Genomic DNA, 26508 nt, shown 5'->3' with positions numbered 1-26508 from the left:
AGTCATGGCTCAAATGGATGTAACTATCATCATAATAGTTAGCATGTATTGAGGGGCTTATTACATGCCAGGCATTGTTCTAGTGCTTTACATGTTTATGTTACTTATTCTTCACAAGGTAGGAGGACATTATATCTTATTATGCATCTGGGAAAAAAGGAGATGCATTATACCTGATGAAGATTAATTAGTATGAAGTGGGCCTCTTAATTTTCTTAATCTGAATACTATATAACATTTGGAAATTAAATTCAAGATCACATTATTATTATTTTTTTAAGATTTTGTTTATTTATTTGAGAGACAGAGATTGCAAGTAGGCAGAGAGGCAGGCAGAGAGAGAGGGGGAAGCAGGCTCCCCGCTGAGCAGAGAGCCCGATGCGGGGCTTGATCCCAGGACCCTGGGATCATGACCTGAGCCAAAGGCAGAGGCCTTAGCCCACTGAGCCACACAGGTGCCCCTATTTTTTATTTTTGAAAAGATTTTATTTATTTGTCAGAGAGAAAGAGAGAGAGAGAGTGCACAAGAAGAGGGAGAAGCAGGCTCCCCAATGAGCAGGGAGCCTGATGTGGGATTTGATCCCAGGACTCTGGGATCATGACCTGAGCTGAAGGCAGACACTTTACCAAGTGAGCTACCTGGGCACCCCACATTATTATTTTATATCTAAATTCATGTGTGCATGTGAGCCACTTCTAAAATCAATATTTTGGTATTATGTACTTACGAAATTTATTTTTGAATTTAAGTGTAGAATTTTATAGTCAGTCCTGTCAAAACTTCACCTTATTATCATTGACATTCCTAAGGAATGAATACAAACACTTTAAAATTTATTTTCTACATTAATGACTAAATGTAACAAGAGTTCTACTGGAGAGCAAAGTTGTATTTTTCTTGAGTGCACATACAATGCTTGATGTCAAAATGACTATAATTTGCACATCTGCCAGATTCTATATGCTAAACATCTTGGAAATGATTTTATTGTCTTTAGGGACTTAATCTCCTTTTCCTGCACTAAGCCAGAACAGGTTCACCAATACAGAAGACATAAGAATTTATCAAATAATTAACTAGCAGAGACAAGCATAAAATTAGCATTCTATAACAAGCAAGGCAATCTTTTAATGGATTGCTGTTACTGTTTGTGGAAGATGTGATACACATACACACGTACATAACACACAATGGACTATTACTCAGCCATAAAAAAGAATGAAATCTTGCCATTTGCAATAACACAGATGGACCTACAAGATATTATGCTAAATTAATTCAGACAGAGAAAGGCAAATACCCTATGATTTCACTTATATGTGGAATCAGAAAGACAAAACAGGGGTGCTTGGCTGGCTTAGCTGGTAGAACCTATCTCTCAACCTCAGGGTCGTGAGTTCAGGCCCACACTGGACATGGAGCCTACTTAAAAAAATAATAAAAGACAAAACAAATGACCAAACAAAACCATAAACAGTTTCATAAATACAGAGAACAAACTGGTAGTTGCCAGAGTGGATGGTGGTGGTGGGGGGGGATAGGCGAAAATAGGTGAAGGAGATTAAGAAGAACAAACTTCCAGTTATAGAATAAGTACATCTTAGGGATGAAAAGTACAGCATATGGAATATAGTCGATAATATTATAATTCCTCTGTTCAGTGACAGGTGGTAGCTGCCGTTATTGTAGCAAGCAGTGCATGAGGTACACAATTGTAGGACCACTATTTTGAACATCTGAAACTAATATAACACATGGCAGCTAAACTTCAATTTAAAAAATTATAAACAAAATTTTAAGGTGTGTTATGCCTGGTGATATTTAACCAACATATACGGAAAAACAAACATCAAAATGGGCTTTGTTTTACTTTCTGAGTAAAACTTGTTTTTGTATTTTGATAGAATGGGGGTAGGGGGGAAGCAAACTCAGGAAGGTCTTCAACACAAGCCAAAGAACCCAAATGAAAAGGAGGTGTATAATATAGCAGAAAGACAGTGAGTTTGGAGTCAGAAAGACTTTTGTTCAAATTCTGGGTCATTTAGGTACTGGCTGTATGACCTTATATTCTCTTAACTGTTTCTTTTTGAAAACTAATCTTACAGGGTTTTTATGAAGATTAAAGGAGATGCTGTATAGGTACATGACGGGTTTTAATAATCGTTTTTGCTAGTCAACATGTACAAACCTCTGATGTAAAGTAATTTAGGAGTGCTGTAAGTATGTATGCCTGTATCAACAAACAGCTTATTAAATAAGTTTGGTTGTTTTCTAGATGATAATATGTTCCTATCACATAAGAAAAATGTAAAAATAAAATATAGTAAAAATCACAGGGGACCAAACCTATGACCCATTTCTAATTGTCTTTATTTACTGCTTCCAAAAAAGGGTGAACCAAGTAACAGCATGTTTTTGAATGAAGAGTCCCAAGCCTTCTCTAATATAGTGGCCACTAGATAAAACTATCTAAATTTAAATTCATTAAAATTAAATGTAATTAAGGGATGCCTGGATGGCTCAGTTGGTTAAGTGTTTGACTCTTGGTTTCAGCTCAGGTCACGAGTTCGAGCCCTGAGACGGGCTCCGTGTTTAGTGGGGAGTCTGCTTGAGATTCTCTCCCTCTGCCCCTCCCCGCACCTGCATGTGTACTGTCTTGCTCTCTCAAATAAATAAATCTGAAAAAAATTAATATAATTAAAAATTCAGTTCTTCAGTTGTACTAGACACATTTCAAGCATATGGTTAGTTGCTACCATGCTGGACGGTTATAAAAGATATAAAAGATATAAAAGACGGTTCAGACACATTTCAAGCATATGGCTAGTTGCTACTATGCTGGACGGTTCAGATATATAAAGAACAGAAAGTTCTTCATGGAAAATGTTGGTAGGGAGTCTTTATTACTATTGCTGAATCGAGGTGAAAGTCGGACTGCATTTTGCTTAAACTGAAATTGCTAAACATTTTAGGTATATGTAACAGAAAAAATTCCCTCTGATATTAAAAAAATAAAAGGGTCTTCAGACCCTTTGTAGTCTCTGCAGATAGTACAACAGACATTGGTCTTCTAGCTAATGCCAAATGTGAGAGAAAGACAGGGCCCAGGGAAAGTGACTTCAAAGATATGTGGCATGCCTGGTTCCCTGAGCAAGACACAGGCACTGGCGCAGATTTTTTAAAAAAGAGATTTATTTTATTTGAGAGAGAGAAAGAGAGAGAGTGCATGTGCATATGAGTGGGTGGAGGGGCAGAGGGAGAGAGAGGAGGAGAGGGAAAGAGGGAGAGAGAATTTCAAGCAGGCTCCCTGCTGAGTGCAGAGCCCTATGTGGGGTTCGATCTCACCCCTGAGATCATGACCTGAGCCAAAATCAAGAGTCAGACACTCAACTGACTGAGCCAGCCAGGTGCCCCCGGTGCAGAGTTCTAAAGCATTCCCGAAACACTTCTTTTTCCAAAGCTTAATTCTTTAGAGTTCTTGATAACAAAGAAATTACTTGCTTTCCCTTCTGAATCACTGATAGAAGGCTCTGAAAGCTGGGGAAGAGGCAGACAAGGCAGACAAGGGAGGGAATCCCAGGACTTGATGGGTGATCCTTTGGTGATATCGTTGGGATTTTTTTTTCCTCTTAACATATCCTCGCTTGGGTGTCACAGCAGCCCACAACCCGGAAACTCCAAGGACAAGGAACACATAAAAATAAGCCCCAAGAAAAGCCTACTCTCTATAGCCAAGGGCGATGAAGAGGTTGGCTCTGCGGGACAGAACCGTTTTGACTTTATCCACTCTACTCCAGGGAGCACCATGAAAGAAGCTGACTTCCTCCCACTCAGAGCCCTTTCCACCCTCCTGGCCCTGCCTGATGCAAACAACAGCTAGAAGGAGGAAGTCTACTCCCGAGAGAGAGGGAGCAGGGTGATCAAGAGAAGAGAGCTGGGGAAGGGAGTTTTACAATCTATATGAAGTCCTTGCCACATTCCCAATAAAGCCATGTCTAAAACCAACCAAGATCAACACAGCAAGAGCTTTAAGATGACACTATGGTATGGAATACCTCCCAGGTTTCAGAGGAGGCTCTGAGCTGTGCCCAAGTGAGGCAGACCAGACGCATACTGCAAAGGCTTTGGAAATGAAACTACAGCCCTAAAAGTGGGCCAGGATGTGTGTTCTGAATGTAATCAGGTTAGCTGCCTACTAAAATAGAAGATTTAAATAAGAATCATAGTCCCATAATATGGTGATACTAAAAATGTCCAGCATACTATCTAAAATTACTGCTCATGCCAAGAACTAGGAAAATCTCAAACTAATGAGAAAAGACAACCAACAGATATCAACACAGAGAAGGCACAGATGTTAGACTCATCCAACTGGGATTTTTAAGCAGGTGCTATAAAAATGTTCCTAAAAGCAATTACGAGTGGTTAAAAAATTGCTGACATGGCCAAGTGCTGACAAGGACACAGAATGACCGGTTCTCAGATACCCTGCTGGTGGGAAAGAAAAATCATACAGGCACTCTGGAAAATGATCTGGCAGTTTTTATGAAGTTGAATATATACTTACGATAGGATTCAGCAAACTCACTCACTGGTTTTTTACTTTGGAGAAAAGAAAATCTGTATATAGATGTGCATAGCAGCCTTCTTTGTATTAGCCAAACACTGGAAACAACCCAAGCGCCCTTCAAAAGATGGATGGATCAAAAAGGCTTGTACATCCATACAGTGGAGTACTATTCAGTCATAAAAAGGAATGAACTATTGACCTACACAACACCTTGGATGGATCCCAAGGGTATTATGCTGAGTAAAAAACCTAATCTGTGAAGTAATAACAAATATGTAGGTCTCTGACCCCGGTTCCTAACACTGAGCCCTAAAACCCTTTTAATAGGGGTGCTGGGAGAATCTTTTGTTCTAACATTTTCCCAGCTCCTGCCGCAGAGCTCCTAAAAAACTCTTGTAATTTCCTAGGTGATAAGAGCACTGGAGCATCTTCTATTCTAGTATTTGGTCTTTGACTGTAGCTCCTGACAGAGTTCCTAAATCACTTGGCATTTCCTGGGTGACAGCAGTGTCTCTGTTTTAATGAGGTGATTCCTGGTGGGCTCCTGGATGGGGGGTGGTCACCAGAAAGACCAAGTCATGATCATAAGGTTGGAATGTTCAGGGCCCTCCCCTGCCATTCTCTAGAGTAGGGACAGGGGCTGGAAATAGAGTCAATGATCAGTGCTTACGTGATGAAGCCTCCATAAAATTTCCCAAAGTATGGGGTTTGGAGAGCTTCTGGGTTGATGGACACATGTACATATCAAGAGTGTGGTGTACCCCACCTTCTACAGGAACAGAAACTCCTGTGCTTAGGACCCTTCTAAGACCTTGCTCTATGTATCTCTTCATCTGTATCCTTTACCACACTTTTTATCATATAATAAACTGGTACACCTAAGTGTTTCCCTAAGTGAGCTGTTCTAGCAAACAGTCAAATCCAAGGTTGAGATGGGGTGGGTTATGGGAACCTCTAATTTGTAGGCAAGTGGGACAGAAGTCGTGGGTAACCTGGGGACCTACTGTGCGACTGGCATCTGAACTGGGGGACAGTCTCTTGGGACCAAGCCCTTAACCTGTGGGGTCTGGATTAATTTCAGTCAGTGTCAGAACTGAATTAAAATGAAGGACACCCAGCTGGTGTCAGAGAACTGCTTGATGTGAGGAAATAACCCAGACACACCTGGTGTCAGAAGTGCTGTTGAGTGTGGTAGTTGTGTGAGAGGAAAAGAGAACACCCTGGAGACCGGAGTTTCTCATAGACAGTCAGATACTGTATAATCCCATTTATATAAGACTCTCAAAAGGACAAGAATTATAGTGATGGAGAATGGATCAGTGGTTCAGAGTTAGGGGGAGGATGATTATTAAGGAGTAGCATGATGGGTGGAAAAGCACTTCTTTATCCTGATTATGGCTGTGCTTATACACTTCCATACACGTGATAAAAATTTCCTAGAAACACACACATACGCACACATGCACATACATAAAAACTGGTGAAAATCAATAAGGCCTGCAGTTGAGTTAAGCGTTCCAATGTCAATTTCCTAGTTATGGTCATATAAGATATCATCATTGTGGGGGAAGAATGGTGAAATGTACATGGGAATTTTATACTGTTTTTGCTACTTCTTTAAATTTTTTAAGATTTTATTTCTTATTTTTTGAAGATTTTATTTGTAAGTAATCTCTATACCCAACATGGGGCTCAAACCCACAACCCTGAGATCAAGTGTTGCATGGTCTACCAACTGAGCCGGCCAGGTGCCACTTCCATGTGAGTCTAAAGTTATTTCAAAATAACAAGTTTACAAGACATCACTTTCGCTCTACATGTTTGACTCTCTTGGGGGCTTCCTAATTCCAAATACCTCGAATCACTCACTGAGCCTCATTAGTTTTCCTTCCTTAAAATCTCTCAGTCTGAGTGTTTCTTTCTCACTTCCACCTTTACTCCCTGGGTGCAGGCCCCTATTACCTCCTGACTGGACAGCGACAGCTTCCACCAGTTCTCTCTGCCTCCAGTGCTTGTACCCCCAAAAGACAACCCACCTGCACACAGAGTCCAAAGGAATTGTATAAGCTTGCTGCTTGCACTGTATTGGCACCCAAAAGCTCGCAGTCGCTTTTTACCATCTACACCGTAATATCTGAAGTCCTCAGTTTGGCATTTGGGACTGTATGTATTCTTCCCTCAAACCAGAATTCCCAGTCTCCTACTGTACAACCCTTCAAAGAGCTGACATTGGTACCAAACTAGTTTACTTCCTGTCCCCACCCCTACGTGCCATGAAGACTTGGTGATGCTTTGTCTGTGCTCCCCCAGGCCTTCCTGGACCTCCAGATGACAGTGATCTCTCTTGTACCTCAATGGTCTTCCCGAGCCCATACTGCTGTGCTCATGTGATGCTTCTCCCCTGTGACTTCTTCGAGCTTGTCTGTGTGTTTATGTTGTATTGGTACCATCTGAAAACCTGTCTTGAAGCCTGACCATGCCTTTCTCTCTTTGGTGTGACTGATTTTTCCAAAAGTCAAATTGACTAGCCTGACAGCAACACCCTTTTCATGTTTTATTACAGTCAATGTACATCAGGGTCTACATATGAAGGCTACAAAAGGTGTGAAAAGAGCTCAGTCATCTATAAAGAAAGTACAATTTTAGTTGGTCTTATTTTTGCTGGAATGAATATTCATAGCAAACACCACTAATTTAAAGACATTAAATATAATTTGACAATCATAAGACATTCACATATTACTTGGTCTATTTACTCAAATTCTTTTTTGATATGACATCACTGAATAGGACATTTTCTTGTGGTTTTACCAAGGAAATAAGTCTTTTTTTTTCTTTTGACACCCAGTCATGGTATTATCACTTTGGGCACTCTTCACTACAAGGACATTCGTCATCTTATTTCTTCACTTTGTAGTTATGCAGGAGTTTTTCGTATACAAACTACAGCTTAAATTTAGTCTTTACAAAATTAACATCAATTTCATCCACAGCAATGATTCACAAGTATACATGGACAAGTATTTGCTAGATAACATTCTCATGGAATTCTTCCATCTCCAGATGGCACCTAAGCAGTGAAGGTAAATTGTAGCTCAGACATGGCACATGATGAGCTCAAACAGCCTTCCGGAACTTTTTCATTTAAGTTACTAACATTTTTTGTCTATTGTCTTTCTGGTACCAGAAATCTATTATGTATTAAGGTCAGATTATTTAGAACAAGAACTACGATCACTGCAGGGAGAAGGGTTCCAAAAATAAATGTTAGTCAAGATATGCATGATAATGAGAGCCAAATTTTCTAAATGATCTTAAACATGACTAATATGGCTGCCATTTTCATTGTCCTTTGGCATTTAAATTAACTTCTAATGAATAAAAGATTCCCATTATGGAGAAACTGAGATAGGCAAAAGAGAAATAGAAGTCCCCTGTACACTGGTCATTACTGGGAGAAAAAAAATACTAAGAATGTATCTAAAAACTGCTTACTTACTCTTTTCTGGGGGAAATCAGGAATAACTAAAACCAAATATTTCAAGTCAAGAATAACTAGAACTGTGTATCAAGAGTTGAATGCAGATTTGATAAATTATATTATTTTTTTAAAGATTTATTTATTAATTTGAGGCAGGGAGAGGGAGACAGAGCAGACTCCACACTGAGCACAGAGCCTGATGTGGGGCTCGATTTCATGACCCCGAGACCGGGACCTGAGCTGAAACCAAGAATCGGTGCTTAACCCACTACACCACCCAGGTGCCCTGATAAGTAAAATTCTTAAGGGAGACTCAGGATCCATTGGAATCTCAAAACTGTTCTCTAATATCATCATCCACGTCACTGCCACTAAGACACATTAGTAATCTACATTTTAATATATCTTATTGTTTTTTCATAATTTCTAGGGGAGTAGCATGGTATAGTATAATGAACATTCATTCGTTCATTCATTAAACAGTAACTAATAATTATTGAGTGCCTACTATATGCCAGATACTTTCTAGAGTGCTGGACAGAAGTGAACTGACAACCCCAAAATCCCACCCTTCTGCAGCTTGTATTTTACAGGGGGTAAACAGACTACAAACAAGTAAAATATAGGTATGTCTTATGGTGACAAATGTCATGGAGAAAACTAAGGCAGGGAAGGGGGACTTGGCATACTGGCGGCAGGGGCATTCCTTCTTCCTAATTTTAAACTGAGTAGACAGGAAAGCTCTTACTAAGAAGCTGACAGCTAAGCAAAGATCTGAAGGTGGTAAAGGAACCATGACTATACCTGGGGAAGAGCGTTCTCGGGAAAGAGCATGACGAACACAGGGGCACTGGAGCCAGAATGAGCCTCGTGTCTGAGGAACCACAATGATGCCAATATGTGGAGAACAGACTAAGAGGAGAGTAGTAGGGGGCGAAATCAGAGAGGTATTAGGGGGCGAGACTATACCCTGGGTTAAGAAAGAATCACTTTGGTGAGAGGCTTGGTCTAAAGATAAAAATTGAGGACTCTGAACAGAGTACAAATAGCACTTAAGACCATTAAAATTAAACGAGGTCTCCAAGGGCCAGAGTGGAGACAGAGCAAAAGAGGAGCAAGGATGGGTACAGTCAACTTAGTTCTAGGAGTTTTGCTATCTAGGGGAACAGAAGCTGGAAGAGGTTGTAGGGTTAGGGTGTGTGTGTGTGTGTGTGTGTGTGTATGTGCGTGTGCACACATGTGCACTCACATGCATGTGTAATAAGAATAAGAAGTAGCATATTAGATTGAAGAGAGCCAGGAGAGCGATGATGCAAGAAAAGGGATATTACTGGAGTGACGTCCTTGAGTAAGGAAAAGACAGAGGATCTCGCATGAAAAGGAAAGTGTCGTGGTAGGCTCAGTTAAAATCCTGGTTCCATTACTGACAACTTCTGTGACTTGGGGCAAGATTCTCCACCTCTGAGCCTCTGTTTTCTCCTGTACAGAGAATTTGCTGGAATTACTGTAGAATGTCTTAATCAAACAGCGCTGTTTCATTCAAGTCCCAAGTTACATTTTCCTTAATACTCATTCGCAAGATGGGATAGAGAAAGAATTTTAAAAATCTAGCTTCTTCCTAAAACAATAAATCTGTATCTAGTTATCTATTGAAATAAAAATAATGTTATGAACCATAAAGTCACACCCAAAGTAAAGATCACAACTTTCTGTCATAAACACAGCCACACTTCCCTTGTTCTTGTTGCACAGCTTTGGGACACGGGTCAAACATGCCTTCCTCCCTGATTTGTTTGGCCTTAATCTGCCTCTGTTCCCTCTGATGGCTGACTGTCATTAGAATGGTGTATTTTCTACTCAGGTATTTACAGAGGCTATCTGGAAACGCAAACAAGATGGACAAAACTCCAAAAAAGTGCTCAGAAAAGAGGTGGGAAGAGTTGCCCTCTAGAGCAAGACATTCCTGTCGCCAGAAGTGTTCACACAAGGTGTAGTGGGCCACCTACGCGCCCCCGTACCTTAAGCCATGGGTGATTCAGTGCTTCATAAACAGTGATCCTTTCCGCTGGATCAAGCATCAGCATGCGACGGACTAGGTCTTTGGCACTTTCAGAGATATGGCTCCACTGCCTTGGATTCATCTGAAGAGAAGGAGAGGAAAATTCCATAGTTATCGTCCAGTGAGAAGTTAACGTTCACTATGATGTAACACTCTTATGCTATTTCGATGGGAATAAAATTCTTGAAGAAGAGAAATCTGATTCTAAAGCCTTGCTTTCTAAGGAAGAGGACAAAGGCAAGGCTTTGGTGGCTGTTGCTCCGTCTATGAAATTTTGCATCAGTAAATATCCCTTACATATGATCTTATTGTCACATAAGTTATACTATTTTTTTAAATCTTTTTTTTTAAGATTTTATTTATTTAATTGACAGAGATCACAAGTAGACAGAGAGGCAGGCAGAGAAGGGGGGGAAGCAGGCTCCCTGCTGAGCAGAGAGCCCGATGCAGGGCTCGATCCCAGGACCCTGGGATCATGACCTGAGCCGAAGGCAGCGGCTTAACCCACTGAGCCACCCAGGCGCCCCAAGTTACACTATTTTTAATAACTGAAGAACAGAATATTCCTGACTGCAGTTTCTACCTTAGCTAAAGAGACTAGATACTTTGCTCTAGGAAAGGACTAATAAAATTTATTTTTTTATTTTTTAAAGATTTTATTTATTTATTTGACAGAGAGAGAGAGAGAGAGAGATCACAAGTAGGCAGAGAGGCAGGCAGAGAGAGAAGGGGAAGCAGGCTCCCTGCTGAGCAGAGAGTCTGATGTAGGGCTCGATTCCAGGACCCCGAGATCATGACCTGAGCCAAAGGCAGAGGCTTAACCCACTGAGCCACCCAGGCACCCCAGGACTAATAAAATTTTTAAATTGAAAATTTTAAAAATACTTTGAAACACTTTCTTTTTAAAATTGGAAAGTACAGTAATTATGAAGTTATGTGAAGTTCCTAATAGGCTATTTTGTGGTCACTGCACATCAATTTCAGTATTTAGGAACAAATATACTGATACCATAGGCCCTACACAATAGCCAGATCACTTGCATATTGCCTTCAGTGAAGTTATGTTGGTTCCTCTTGTAGAGATGAGACAACTAAGTCGCAAGGCCAAATGACTAAAGTCAAACAAATGAACAAAAACTATGAGTTGTTTAAAAGATACAAGACTTGCAAGAAAGTGGATCTGGGAGGAAAAGAGCAAGATGGCTCCTGGGGAAAACGGTATGTCTGAGACCAGGAAACAGAAAAAAGGGAAGGGATACTTAGGGTCTGCAGTTGGGAAGGCCAGTGGGGACTGGCAGGGAGAGATGAGTACAGTCTCATTCCTTATTTAATATCAAGAAGCAGACCCATCGGGTGAATGTATGTGAGCTGCCTGGTGCCAGGAGCTAGTGATGCCATGGCTTGAACCAGAGGAGTCCTAGGTCACCTTCTAAGGGAGCAAGATGAAGAATAAAGTCCATCAAAACTTAAAGCCAAATAAAATCACAGCTTGCATCACAGTACACAGGAATCATTACAGTTGGCCAAGGGTTAGCATGAGATATTTCACTCTGGCTACTGTGAGTCTCTATACTTGTAGATGGGCAGTGAAAAATGTTCCTCGTTCTTTTCCTAACAGGCAGAATGCCAAACAATAGTCACTTCTGCTTCTCTGAAGCAGATTCTAAAGTGAGTGCCCTACTGTCATCATCCTATTAAAATTGTGATCAACTGGTCCAGTTGAAATCCTGTGGGTGTTGAGATGAGGCGCAGCCTTTTCCCGCTTCCCCACCCTGGAGCTGATGTGCTCCTTAAAGTCCGAATGATCTGTCCTTGGGGAAAGGGGTGGAGATGTTATCTTAAAGTGGTGGTTAAGATTTCTGAGATGAGCAGAGGCTGAGAAATATATGCCCCACATTCTATTTGTGAGGGAGTCTGATCCAGGCTTTTCCTCTTCCTTTGGCTGAAAGGGTAGCTGAAATTAATGTGGGAGGTTGAGTTTATATAAGGGGAACGAACCAGGGGTAGAGACCACTCTCACTCCTTTGAATACTAAAGCCACAGGTGCCCCGACTCCCGGTGTGGAGCTGCCAACTGGCTACGCATAGCAGAGTATGGCACTGCATCTTGTACATACTTTGGCAAATACATTTTTGTCTTTTATAAGAAAGTTCATCAAAATTAAATGTTAGCCTATATTCGAGGTAAAGGGTATTCCCAGACAGCTACCTGAAAAGATCAAGTAGGCCAGCAAGTGAGAATAAAGGGTTAAATGAAAATCACATAAGGCCAGTAGCAGTCGATAAACTATGACAGCTTTTGAAAGATGTCATCAAAATTTTCTTGAAAATACCCCTAGAGATCAAGAATTTTGCTCACAGTTCTTAGGAACTACCGGGGTGATAAAACTGTATTTTTTTTTAAAAGATTTTTATTTATTTATTTGACAGACAGATCACAAGTAGTCAGAGAGGCAGGCAGAGAGAGAGAGGAGGAAGGAGGCTCCCCACTGAGCAGAGAGCCCGATGCGGGGCTCAATCCCAGGACCCTGAGACCATGACCTGAGCCGAAGGCAGAGGCTTTAACCCACTGAGCCACCCAGGCGCCCTGAAATTGTATTTTTGAGGTTGGCTGGTAGTATGTGCAATACAGATGAAATCAGGTTGGCTATCTGTTGCTAGGTACTGAAGCTGGGAGTTCATTGTACTGTTATCTCTACTACTTTTCTTTGAAATTTTCAATAACAAAAAGCATAAAAATAAATGCTGACAGAATCACAGCACAGTGCATGTGTATACATATGTACATATGTATATATATACATATGCACACACATATCTATGAAAGGCCACCAGGTTTATCACTGTAGAGGGAGCAATACTTCAAAAAAAGCTGCTGAAAACATGGGGCTTTCATATTAAAAAAAAAAAAGCCGTGAATATAAATGAAAGGAAAGGTTAGCCAAGTAAAAGAGTAAATAAGTTATTAACCTCAAAGCTTCACACCTCCAGGCGCAGAAATTATGATACAGCTGTCATGTCCTTCTCACTTACTATACTACTAAGAATGGGGGTTTTAAAATCGCTTAATTTTTGGCATGTGTGAACAGTTCAAATTTCTTACAAGGAATCAAACAAACTATCCAGTGCTTTACAAAAAGAGAAAATGAAAAACCAGAGGCTGCTGGAACACAGTTTGTCTTGGAAACCAGGAAGTTAGCAACTGAACTGACACAAAGGGAGAATTCTATTATTAGCAAATGCTTAGTGCTCCAAAAGGCAGGTGGGAGATTTCATTACATGGTACCATGTCGTAAGGCACTGGGAGGATAAAATGAGTTCAGAGGTGTGCTTAGCACAGTTCCTGGCACATACTAAGTGCTAGGTATGAGGCAGCTATCATTACTACTAGTATTATTATTATTCTGGTGCATGGCTAATTGTGTTTGTTTTCCTATGTTAGTATCTGTGATGTCACTCGGCCAGATTGGACCAGAAAGCCATGGCCATGTATTCCTCAGAGCCACTCACAACTTCCAGGGATTGGAGGGGGAGGGCTACTTACAAGCAGTTTCTTGAGATATTTAGTTACCCTGGAAGGATTAATTTTGTTCCCCCGTGGCCGAGTGACTCTAAGAGAAGCAGAAAAACCTGTATTTCAAACATCTTTCTCTGTCAACAGAATTTGGGCATATATATTCGTCCAACTAAAGAACAAGGCGAAGCTGCAGGCCCTTCCTAATAAGCTGGAGATGGCACGAGATGGAAAAGGAAAGTGGAATTCATTTCCACCTGCAACCCCGAAGCTACTTCACCTTTCATTTCTCTCCCTACCCCTTCTTCTTGAAGTTCCATGTGAAATTCTAACATTACTGAGGAAATGAAAAGAAAACTTAACAGGCCTCAGAGTTTTGTTGGAGTCTGGTGCTACACGGACCTGTGTGTCTGGTTTTGCCAGGCGTGGCTGCAAAATGAAACAGGGCTTGTGTTGAATAGAAAGTATGGGTTTCAGTAACATGGGGCAGAAAAAGAACTTCCCCAACATCAGCTGTGCGGAGCTGGTATACAGACACACACGCTCCCCCATGTTTCCCGTAGACAGCATTTGAGTCTTTGGCCATATGCGGCAGTATAGGGCCACAGAGTGTAAGAGCTGGGGCAGCGAGACTGCCCTTGAGCTTGTTTATTTCCAAGCATTCCTTGGGTCTCTTTGGTATAGCCACTCAGAGTGTCACTGATGAATTTTTAGTTTTTTAATAAGGAAAGTAATAATATGTTAATCACAAGTCTGTGAATAGTCTATGCAGTTTCCAAGCCACAGTAGCCAAAGAAGAACGGGAATGTTTAAGTCCCACCACATGGCTCTAAAGTATATTATGACATGCAGTTGTGATTCTGGCATTTCAGTTTATCCTGGGATGTAAGTGGCCAATTTTTCAGCTGTGCTAGCTGACTACATCAAATGGAACAACATGTGTGGTAAAGCAAAAATAAATAAATAAATAAATAAAGGCAGATACTAAGTGTGAAATAAAGAATTACTAAATCACTGGGATGAAATTTCCATTTTCACTTTACAAACTAAGCAAAAAGCTTTAAAAACGAAGCCCTTTCCTCAAGTTACACAAAGAAGGGCCAAAGAAGTTTATTTTCCAGCTTAGCCTAAAGAGGAGGTTTGGTCACTGCACAGAGAATGGATACCTTCACATCTGGGCTCACATCTGTTGTGAACACCTCGCCCAGGGTAAAATAAAAGGTCAAATTCTATCACAATAAATTCCAAGGGTCATTCCAAATTCTTCCCCTGAACTAGAATTTTATTTGAAATAAGTAGGGCACTAAGCAGGGCAGTTTTGCTAGAATGTATTTATGGTAAAAGGACTGGCTTTGTGAATCTAAGGGCCCAAGACTCGGAACTATTGACTTGTGCGTACAGATACTGTATCGAAGAGACCAGGGTCCCTGTTTTTATAGCTTAAACACAGGGTAGCGTTCCAAACATGTGGGACAGAGTTCAGCTGCAGCACAGAGGGAGGGGAAAGGCCAAAGTTGTTTTAAAGCTAGTCTCCTGTCTTCTGCCTAGATGACAGTGCAGCTGATGGTGATTCAGAAATTGGCTTGAGGTCCATACTGTATAACAAGGCTAGGGCGTCAATGATGTCAGCAAAGAACTATTCGCTGACTGGGTAACTACGTGATAATCAGGAAGTCCAGATAGTGACTTCCTATTTTCCAGAATAATTTAATCTCAATGGAAAAATAAAACATTCATATTACCTTATATTTTCCTTTAATAATGCCTTCGAACAATCTTTCCTTGGTTCCATAAAAAGGCAAGCAACCACTTAGCAGGATAAAAAGGATCACGCCACAACCCCAGACATCTACAGGTTTTCCATAAGGCTCTCTTTTGACGACTTCTGGGGCCATAAAATGAGGTGTTCCAACGCGTCCTACATTTAAAACAACATCAAGGAAAAATGTTCACATAAAATGACGTTTTTTTCCTCATATGAAAACTGAAAATAGAACAACAATAGTCGGAAAGAAAAGTATAACAATATAAATATTCTCTTACTACCGCCTCCCTCCTCCAAAAAAAAAAAAAAGGCAGAAGGAAAAAATTATTTAATCACTCTTGAAAATATTGAGCCCAGGATAGTACTTTGTTGTCATCGTCATCTTTTATTTTTTGCCTTAAAATTTTAAGTCATCTCTACACCCAGCATGGCGCTTGAACTCACAACCGTGGGATGAGGAGTCAGTGCTCCACCACTGAGTCAGCCAGTGTCTTTCTAAAACTGGTACTGTGTATTTTATTAAGCAGGGTGCATGGTACTTACCTATTTCTTGTTTAATGAAGAAGTTGTTTAAATTTTCTAATTTTCACATTTGAAAATCACTAAAAATACAGAGTAGGGGCAGGGGTGGGAGGGCAGGAGTGAGAAGACAACTTTTGACTGCCAAAAGGAAACTCTCAAATTAAATCTAATGCAGAGAGCTTTCCCTTAGAATATGACCCAGAATCTGAAATCCTGTTCAACTGTTTTAGGAATTGATTGTAGCAATTAACAATGCCTAGTAATATTTTCTTCTATAGGATTTTTAAAGCTTCCTCTGAATGTTAACATTTGGTGAGAATGAGAGCAGACGCAGGACTTAAACCAAAGCAAAGTCATGAAACTCCTCTCATTCAATCTCCTTTGGCCCCTACCTTCTTTAAAGAGTTTTCTCGCACCCCCACCCAGCAATATTAGCTTTCAGGAAGGAGTCTGATAGCAGATATTTGCACACTGGTAATCATCTTTAACTCAGTATTACAGACGAAGTCTTTTCTTCTCTTGTGTGCAGGCCCAGCCTTCTCCTCCTTTCCTCCCTCCTTCCCCTGCACCTTCTCTCTCATCACACGGAGTCCAAGGTAGTTTTTACTTTGAAGACTGCACAATATGTTACCTAGAGCTCAGAACTGTGGTTTACAGGTTAAAAAAATAAAAAAAGACCTTACAGATCTTCTAATCCAGCTAGAGAAAATATACCATAAAGTCCAGTTAGTGACTGTCAAAACTCAGTTGGGATGGTGATGGATAAACCAACTCTTACATTGTGAACTGGGGATATTCCTTTACTGCAGATCATTATGGCTCCTCTCTTCCCACATAATGGAAGAGGTTAACTTTGCGGTGCAGAGAATGGAAATATTTTCATTTAAAATGTGCAGTAGAGCAGTGAGAACTGTAGTGGTTAGAAGGGAAGATGTTTATTCCACATTGCCCCATCTTGCTTGCTCTGGTAACATAAAAAAGCTCAAATGATGAGAGCTAAGCTTCGTACTTCATGAAAAGCCTTGGACAGAGCTGGGCCGCTGAAGATACTTGCCTTGTGCTGATGGCAGGAGCTGGGAAAAGCAGGGCCAGAGATCAAGGTACCAGTGAGGGTGTGGTACCTTCTTATATTTGGGATGATGTTTTGAAATTCAACTTGACTCCTACCACTTCCTACACAAGAAAGAGCTGAACAACTCAAAAAGGAGGTTCTCTCCATTTATCTGGATCAAAGACTATATCCATTCTGGAGAATTAGTGTTCATCCTTAAGGAACATACATGTCTTTTGGTTAAAGAATTTGCCCACAGACGGTGGGGGAAAGAATATATAGGAATTAAATTTTTACAGTATTTTGTGCAGATCAAATGTGAAGGACTAGAGTTAACCTTCAGTGTACACCAATCTTCCTGGACTCCTTGTTTGTGATAGCTTGACTTTTCCTTCTTTGCGGTCACTTGATTTTTATGACTTCCTGTTCTTAGAATTTTGTGGTCAATTACCAAACCAAATAAAATGTCACTGTGTATGACATACTTCAGATAAACATTTAAATATTTAAATGTTAGACTTTGGGATAATATAATAAAACCTAAATGCCTAGAACCTCAGGTAAGGGGCTGTTTTGAATAGCCAAGACTTGAATCTTTATACATCCAAAGCTTTTTAAAATAATTTTGGATGCTTCTCTCTTTACAATTTTCTTTTTTTTTTTTTTAAGATTTTATTTATTTATTTGACAGAGATCACAAGTAGGCAGAGAAGCAGGCAGAGAGAGAGAGAGAGGAGGAAGCAGGCTCCCTGCTAAGCAGAGAGCCCGATGCGGGGCTCGATCCCAGGACCCTGAGATCATGATCTGAGCTGAAGGCAGAGGCTTAACCCACTGAGCCACCCAGGTGCCCCTCTTTACAATTTTCTGACTTCTTTTACATAAGATGCTGCAAATAATGCAGCCTTTTCTTGATGACTCCGGATTGTCTTGTGGCTATCAATGAAAGAACTATGCTACGGAACAGAAACGCCCTCAGGAACTTCACAGATAAGCAAGGGTTGAGTTCTTCAGTATTAAAAGGGGGTTGTGCTTTCTACATTTTGGTATCACTCAACGTACTTTTTCTGTCAGGCTTTTGTGTCTTTTCTCTCGCTGTGTTTCTTCTAGCCTCATCTTCTCCTAATTTGTTGCATAAAATCTGCTATTAACCAGAAACTGATTACCAAGCAGGCTCTTTCATTTAGTGACAATTTCCCAAGTTCCTGCTTGGGTTCTAGACACAGCGGGAGGTGCTGTGGACATACAGAGGGTTAAACCATGATGCTTCTTGCCCTCATAAAGCTCAGTCTTTGATATGATTACAAGTCCCTGCATAGAATACTACATGGAGGTATGTAGCCCAGATAGTTACGGTAATATGGAAGAGAAGGAATAGGGTTATCGAACTTGAGTTGGTGAAGGCCAGCTTGCTTTAAGAAGGGAGGTTTGTCAGCTCAGTCTCTCAGTCTTCAGGAGCAGTAAGAGTTAAACAGATAGAGAAAATGACCAAAGGTATTCCAACCAGAGGGAGTAGCAGATGCCTGGTATGAAGACACATGAATCCATAAAACTATGAAAAATGGCAGCATGCCAACTTTACAGAGTATGTTCTTAGATGCTCATTTGAGAGGACCATGAATGGATATTAAGGTCAACAAATGTCTGGCTCCAAAAGTAATTTTTTTGTAGGTTCCAAGTTGTCTTCTGGATAGATGAATTTTCCAAATAGCAGAATTTCAGATAGGTTAAGTGCAAATACATGTAACATGTAAGCGGTTTCTACTATATGGAACATATAAAGGAGAGAATCCTTTTCTATTTCCATTCTACTGAGTAATCAAAGATTCCAACTGACAGGAAAATAGTTTTCTGTTAATAAGCATTAGCAAATGAGCTAATATTAGAATAATTTCACAAGGACCTTAAACAATAAAACTTTCTCTAATAGAAATAATTTATCCCTTATCTATATATGTTGTATTTTTAAAGACACTGTAATGCTTGAAGTAGTTATTTCAAGAGTGTAAGGAAAGATATGTTACGAAATGACATTTTGACCATCAGAAAGTATTTTAATTCTAGAAGCACTGAGAAAAATAAATTTGTTCCAATGATACACTGTAGGTTCAAAAACAGCTTTAAAAACATACAATTTAGGAGAAAGGCTCAAGGATTTTAGGAAAGTAGATTAATGTGGAGAAGATCTCTAGATAAATCTAATGAGTCTGTTTTTCCCCTTCAATCAAGATGCACGGTAAAATATGAAGCTGATACCACGTTGAATCCTAACAGGATATGGATCCAGATAAAGAGAAACAAAGCCATATGCATGGCTAGTATAGAACATATGAAAGGACATTTCATTTCACCCCCTTAGTCTTGGGGATGTAAACATCAGAAGTTACTTGTTATAACTGTGTAGTCTTTTTAAAGAAAAAGATTTATTTATTTTTATTTGAGAGAGTGTGTGTGTGTGTGTGAGAGAGAGAGAGAGAGAGAGAAGCAGAGAATCCCAAGGAGACTCCCTGGTGAGCATGAAGCCCCATGTGGGGCTTGACCTCACGATCCTGATCATGATCTGAGCGGAAACCAAGAGTCAGATGCTTAACCAACTGAGCCACCCAGGCACCCCTATAATTGTGTAGGGGTGATTCTGTACAAATGCCAGATTTGAGTTAGTTTAATAGCAACAATTGTATAAAAACAACGTGGGAGCTGTAATTGACTGTAAGATCAGTATAAGCCAGTGGTGTTATGTGGCCGTCCAAGAAGCTAATGCTATTTGGGGAGCTTAATAGAAATGTAAGACCCACAGCAAAGGAGGCAATAGCCCCCAGTTCCTGTGCGCTGGACTGTACCTATGGTTGTGCTCAGTTTTGGTTCCATCCTTTGCACACCGTGAGATTCTGCACCAGTTTATATGAGGAAGGGCTACATTAACCTAGCCAAGTTGATCTGGATAAGACTTAGGGGTCCGTGATATTGTCTTTAAACACTGAATGGTTATCATCTGGAAGGATTAAAATTCTTCAGCGTGACTCCAAAAGTCACAATTAGCACCACTGGGTGGAAGTGATAAGACGACAGATTTCTGTTCAATGTGAAGATGAGTGTTTCAGTACTTAAGGAGCTTTCTAAAAATGTAAATACAGTCCTGGAACACAGTGAATTCTTTGCTATGTGAGGAATTGAACTTGAGCTCAGCTTTTTGCTGGGAATTTTCTGAAGGAAATGTGATCATTGGTTTTAAGACTGGGGAAGTTAAGGCCCCCTTGGAATCCTGAGATTCAGTGATTTTTTTTTCTAAAGATTTTATTTATTTGACAGAAAGAGAGACTGAGAGAGGGAACACAAGCAATGGGAGTAGGAGAGGGAGAAGCAGGCTTCCTGCTGAGCAGGAAGCCCAATGCAGAACTGGGTCCCAGGACCCTGCGATCATGAGCTGAGCCGAAGGCAGATGCTTAACGACTGAGCCACCCAAGCGCTCCAGACTCAGTGATTCTATGATTAAATGATGTGCTACTACTACCTGATCCTATGATCAGTCCTAATCACAGATGGAAGTTTTCAATTAGGGAAAAAAAAATCAGTTTTTAAAGCTATACTGAACTTGCAATTCTTCATATTATTGGAAATGATTAGCTTGAAAAGATGCAAAATTAGAAGAAAATCTAAACATAATTTTAGAGGGCAATGTGATGACATAACAATTTTAAGAATACAACTCTGACTCGGCTCATTTTTCAGAAGATGGTCTATGTTAATGTTGCTCTGATATGTTAATAATAGTGTATCAAATTAGATGAAATATCCTGTGTAATGGATTGTTGTTTTGATATTTATCATTTGTCAGGTATTTGAACTTAATGTAAGTATTCATGGAGGATGACAGGTTCAAATATGTTCTGCAGGCATTTTTTATATTTTTCCTCTTTGTGAAGGCTGGCAGTATCTGGAGATGGAAAATTGAAGGCATTGACTAGAAGACTGATAATCTGTAGACTAGAGAACTAAGTCACTTGCAAAACTAAGGAATAGAACTAAAAACAGGGCAGCATTCTGAGCTGGAGTCTATCGAAGAGAATAAATAAAAACCCAAATTCTTGAATCTGGAATTAGCATCCACCTCTGCATGCTACTGGAGAGAATTTCTATTTTTAACTTTTCTACTTCTTTTTTCTGGCAGGGGAGTTTTCTAATTATGTTTTGCTTTGGCTAATAATAAAAATCAGTCTGCATTTACATCTGCTTGCTCTTCACAGATACACAGATTGATGGCTTGGTCAGGACTCTTTCACAAATAAAAAGAGGAAAACACTATGAAATTAAATACTAACCGCTAATGTAAACCTGAAAGTGGTTAATCTACATGTTTTAAAATGGACTTCATTTGGCCAGTTCAACTTTATTTATTTTTAAGTAAGTTTTATGCTCAATGAGGGGCTTGAACTCACAACCCCACGATCAAGAGCTGCATGCTTCACTGACGGAGCCCGCCAGGTGCCCCTGGCCAGTTTAACCTTAGAAGTCGCTTTGCCCCAGATAACACCTTTTTCCAACACTGTTTTAATCTCTGTATGCAGGGTCACTTCTTTGCTAAGTGGTAGGAATACAAAGAGTATAAGCACAGAGTCTATTCTTTTTTTTTTAAGATTTTATTTATTTATTTGACACAGAGAGAGGCAGGCAGATAGAGAGGTGGAGACAGTTTCCCTGCTGAGCAGAGAGCCCGATGCGGGACTCTATCCCAGGACCCTGCGATCATGACCTGGGCCAAAGGCAGAGGCTTAACCCACTGAGCCACCCAGGCGCCTCATATTCTTAAGGTACTAAAATTCTAGTCATAATTACAATTATTAAATTCAAAACTGTGATAGCACTTTCTTGGGGGGGGGGAGTTTGGGGAGATGGAATTGGTACGAAACGCTGAGGATGGGCTAATATTTAGTTTGAAAGTTTTACACTAGGCTGAAAGTGACCAGGTTTTGAAGGAAATGTTTTAAAAAATGTTCTTACCTCCAGCTACAAGTCCAGACTCCCCTAATTGAATAGCTACCCCAAAGCCCCCAAGTTTTACAGGTGCTGAGTTTTCCTTTGAGGCGAGGAGAACACAGTGGGGCTGGAAAGAAAAACAGAAAAACAACAAACCAAAGATAAGGATTAATTGGAGATGAGCAATTCAATTTACACAAAACTAAATAACATGACCATGCAGTAATACATTAAAAACTCCTGCAATTATTTTGGATGCTTGAATTATTTGTGCAATTCTCACTTCTGGTTGATTTCTCCAAAGACTTACCTGTTTTATCCAATGTTTTTCAGGAATTATTTCCTTCTAAGATTAGGTATGGTGCTAAGAATTACTCAGGAAGCAAGCATGTTAAAGTATGGCAGATGGATTTTCTAACTTTTCAAGCAATATTCTCTCCTTTTTTTTTTTTTTTGAGTGATAGTCTACATTTAAGGAAAAATATTTTTTACACCTCTTGCCAAAATGTTTCTTGAGACCTCTGACTTTACCTACAGAGCCACTGTATCTTAGTCTTTGGCTCGTTCTTTGCCTACCCTCCCACCATCCTCTTGCTTTTTTTTTTATTCATTCCATCCCTAAGTAAGAAGAGCCAGATTTAATGACTTTAATTGAACCTGGCTCCCAGGGAATTCAATGTTCTCCCTGGACATGTCTTTTCTCTGGACCTGCCCTTTGTCTTTGTGGGAATGGGAAGGGAGAGAGGTGATGACTTGGCTAGCCTCTGGTCCAAGGCAAAGCATCCTTCCCAAGGAGTAGCTATGTGACCAGGGCTCCCTAAGAATCATCTGCCTCATGGTCACAATGAGAGTTTCTCTGTAGGACCTGCTGTCAGGAAAGCACTGAACTGTGCAGACCTTTGGTCTCTGCTCAAATACTACACTCCCCAATATGACTGATATCTCAAATGACCTGCTTTTAAAATATGGGTTCGTGAAAAAAAAAAAAAAAAGCAAGCTTCTTTGGGCATGGAAGAGAATAGTATTTTTGTTCTTTCCCATACTTGTTCATTTATAACATGACACAGTTTTAGCTCAGGTTTAGCCTGTATGATAGTGGCCCCCTACTCCCCAAATCCAAAGCTCTGAACTGGTGCACCCAGAGAGATGTCTGACGATACAGAAAAGTGGGAGGGATCCTCAGTCTGCTCAATGAAGACAGCAGGGTTCTACTCTGGAAGTTATTATTCTTTTGGTCCAAAGACATTTAAAGACCTTATAATAGAGGCTCTAGCACAAAAAAAGATGAGCCCTTAAATATAAATGTGTGTGTGTGAGAGAGAGAGCGAGCGAGCGAGAAACAGAAGAGAGGGAAGGCAAGTGTACATGAATGGGGAGTGCACTGCAGCAAGACACAAAGTAGCCAGGAGGGCTTATGGGAGAGCAAGCCAAGCTCTGCAGAAAGCAATGGACAGAGCCTGCTCTCCTTAAGGACTTTCAGTTGGTTCAGAGATGGATGACAACAGACCAGAAGAAGACAGTGATAGTCCTAGCACGATTCTAGTGTGGGGGTGCAGCAGATGAACATGCCTAGCAAAGGGCATGATGTAGGAGAAGAAACTACAAACTAAACCTAGATACGGTCTCCTTGTCAGTTCTGTCACCTTATTAAGGAGAAGTAGAAGCTTAAATCAGAATCCCAAAGTATACCCTTTATAGTTTGTTGACTATATTCATTCTTAAGCTACGGTTACACTGAGATTTATGTAATTCTCATCAGAGTGTGGATTCTCTCATTCTCAATAAATCCTTAAGTCGTAAAATTGGAGGATAGAAACTGAAAGAAACCAATACATATAAATGAATATGAGAGACTGGGTAGTGTTAAGTGCTATGAGGTAAAAGCTGGCGGTCAATGGTATGGGTCTGGACACCAAGGAGCTGCTCTTTAGTAAGGGGATCGGGCTGGAGAAGAAGGATCTGGAAATACTTAAACTTGACCAGAATGAAGGGGCAACACGGGTCATGTGGAAGCAGGTTTCCAGGATAGTAAGTACAAAGGCCTAGAAGCATGAGGAGGGCTGGTGTGTTTGGAGAAGAGTAAGGAAGCCAGTGTGTTGGGGGAAAAATGAGCAAGAGGAAGAGTGGTAAGAAATGTGATCCACATGATCAAAGGCTCTATGGTCTGGGGCTTGAAGCCATGGCCAGAACCCTGGGTTTTATGCCAAGCAAGATGGGAAACCACTGGAAAGCTGTGAGCTGGGGAGCTTTATGAGCGATCTCAGGTTTTTTTTTTTTTTTTTTTTTTTTTTAAGATTTTATTTATTTGTCAGAGAGAGAGGAGAGCGAGCAAGCACAGGCAGACAGAATGGCAGGCAGAGGCAGAAGCAGGCTCCCCGCCAAGCAAGGAGCCCGATGCGGGACTCGATCCCAGGACGCTGGGATCATGACCTGAGCCGAAGGCAGCTGCTTAACCAACTGAGCCACCCAGGCGTCCCAACGATCTCAGGTTTTGAAAGAATCACTTGGGCTGTTGTGTGGAGACGAGATTGCAAGGGCATAAGAGTGGAAGAGAAGATACCAGGTAGGAGGATACTGTGGTTGTCCAGGCAAGAGAAGATGGGGATTTGAATTAGACTAGCGTGACAGAAGCAGTGATGGCAAGAAGTGGTCGAGTTCAGGTTCTAAAGGTTAGGCTGACAGGAGCTGTTGCTGGATATGGGGTGTGAGAGAAGATGGTAAGTGTGACAACTAGGTTTCCGTTCTGAGCAACTGAATGAAAATCAAGATGCCGTTTACTAAAACTGGGAATACAGAAGAAGACTTCATAAGAGGCATCAAGTATTTGGTTTTGTACAAATTGAGTGTGAGATCTTAAAAGGTGGGAGAGGGAAGGTTGGAATTAGAGATGTAAATTTGGGATTAATAGCACACAGTGTTTACAGTGAAATCACTCAGGGAGTGACTACCAGTAGAAAAGAGAAGAGGGAGGTGCCTGGGTGGCTCAGATGGTTAAGTGTCTGCCTTCTACTCAAGTTATGATCTCTGGGTCCTGGGATAGAACCTCATGTCCAGCTCCTGGCTCAGTGGGGAGTATGTGTCTGCTTTTCCCTCTCCCTCTGCCTCTCTCCCCTGCTCATTCTCTCTATCTCTGTCTCAAATGAATAAATTTTAAAAATCTTAAAAAAAAAAGAAAAGAGGTCGGAGGAATGAGATTTGGTACACAGCAATGTTTGAGGTCAGGAGGATAACAACAATCTAGCAAAGGAAAGAGAATGCCTAGACAGTGAAGCAGGAAGGAAATCAGAGTAGTGTGGTGTCCTGAAATGCTAGTGAGAGGCCATTTAAGATGAGAGCTGAGAACTGACCATTAGATCTGGCAACCTGGATAAGTCCCCCTTATCCAGTCCTCTGGATAAGAGGGGTTGTGGTGGGATGATACTGACAAAAATCTCCACTGCACAAGGTTCAAGAAAAATGGGAAGAGATGATGTGGAGATAGTAAATTCAGGTATCTTTCAAAACCTTACTGTACCAGGAACAGAGAGATGGGAATGGGATTTAGTAAAAGAGAATGAGAGGCCAAGGAAGTTTCCTTTTAAAAAATTTTTTTATTTTTTAATAAACATATAATGTATTATTAGCCCCAGGGGTACAGGTCTGTGAATCGCCAGGTTTACGCACTTCACAGCACTCACCATAGCACATACCCTCCCCAATGTCCATCACCCAACCACCCTCTCCTGACCCCCCCCCCCGCAACCCTCAGTTTGTTTTGTGAGATTAAGAGTCTCTTATGGTTTGTCTCCCTCCCGATCCCATCTTGTTTCATTTATTCTTTTTTTTTTAAGATTTTATTTATTTATTTGACAGAGATCACAATTAGGCAGAGAGGCAGGCAGACAGAGAGGGAGAGAGAGAGAGGAGGAAGCAGGCTCCCTGCTGAGCAGAGAGCCCGATATGGGGCTCGATCCCAGGACTCTGGGATCATCACCTGAGCTGAAGGCAGAGGCTTTAACCCACTGAGCCACCCAGGTGCCCCTGTTTCATTTACTCTTTAAGGAAGTTTCCTTTTAAAAACTTTTTAGTATTTGCAATTAGAGAAAACAGATTATTGAACCTCTGAGTACCTTTTAAAAATATTTTATTTATTTGAGAGAGAGGGAGAGAGGAAGAGAGAGAGAGAGAGAAGCAGGCTCCCCGCTGAGCAGGGAGCCCAATTCGGGGCTTGATTCCAGGACCCTGGGATCATGACCTGGGCCAAAGGCAGACGCTTAAACGACTGAACCACTCAGGTGCCACACTCCATCTCCCAGCTTTAATAGTTATTGACATTCTGCTGTTCTTGCTTCACCTATCCCCATTGTTTTTTTGTTGCTTAAGTCTTTTAAACCAAGTATCATTTCACTGTTCAGTATTTTCACCTGTTCAGTATTTATAACGGATGACTTGAGAAAATAACCGTATTATCACATCCAATACAATGAACAATTCTTTAAAATCACCTAATACCAAACCACATTCAATTTTCCTTGACTAAATCAAAGACTTTTTGTTGTTGTTGTTTTTTACGGTTGGTTAGTTTAAAATGGTATT

At 40.7% G+C, this 26508-nt stretch overlaps 1 protein-coding gene across 8 annotated transcripts in view; it reads right to left on the bottom strand.

Moving 5' to 3' along the window:
* The window catches only part of CASK (calcium/calmodulin dependent serine protein kinase), a 353809-nt gene that overhangs the window by 106020 nt on the left and 221281 nt on the right, over positions 1-26508 (bottom strand). For all 8 annotated transcript variants that reach the window (XM_047715149.1, XM_047715152.1, XM_047715153.1 and 5 more), the window contains exons 6-8: positions 21958-22060; positions 15367-15542; positions 10071-10193 (exon numbers count right to left, since the gene is read on the bottom strand). In XM_047715149.1, the coding sequence (XP_047571105.1) occupies positions 10071-10193; positions 15367-15542; positions 21958-22060 (402 nt within the window). The remainder of the gene's footprint in view (positions 1-10070; positions 10194-15366; positions 15543-21957; positions 22061-26508) is intronic.

Source organism: Lutra lutra, chromosome X (genome assembly GCF_902655055.1).
Source record: "Lutra lutra chromosome X, mLutLut1.2, whole genome shotgun sequence".
NCBI classification, from domain to species: Eukaryota; Metazoa; Chordata; class Mammalia; order Carnivora; family Mustelidae; genus Lutra; species Lutra lutra.
This window is presented reverse-complemented; position numbering and strand designations above follow the sequence as displayed.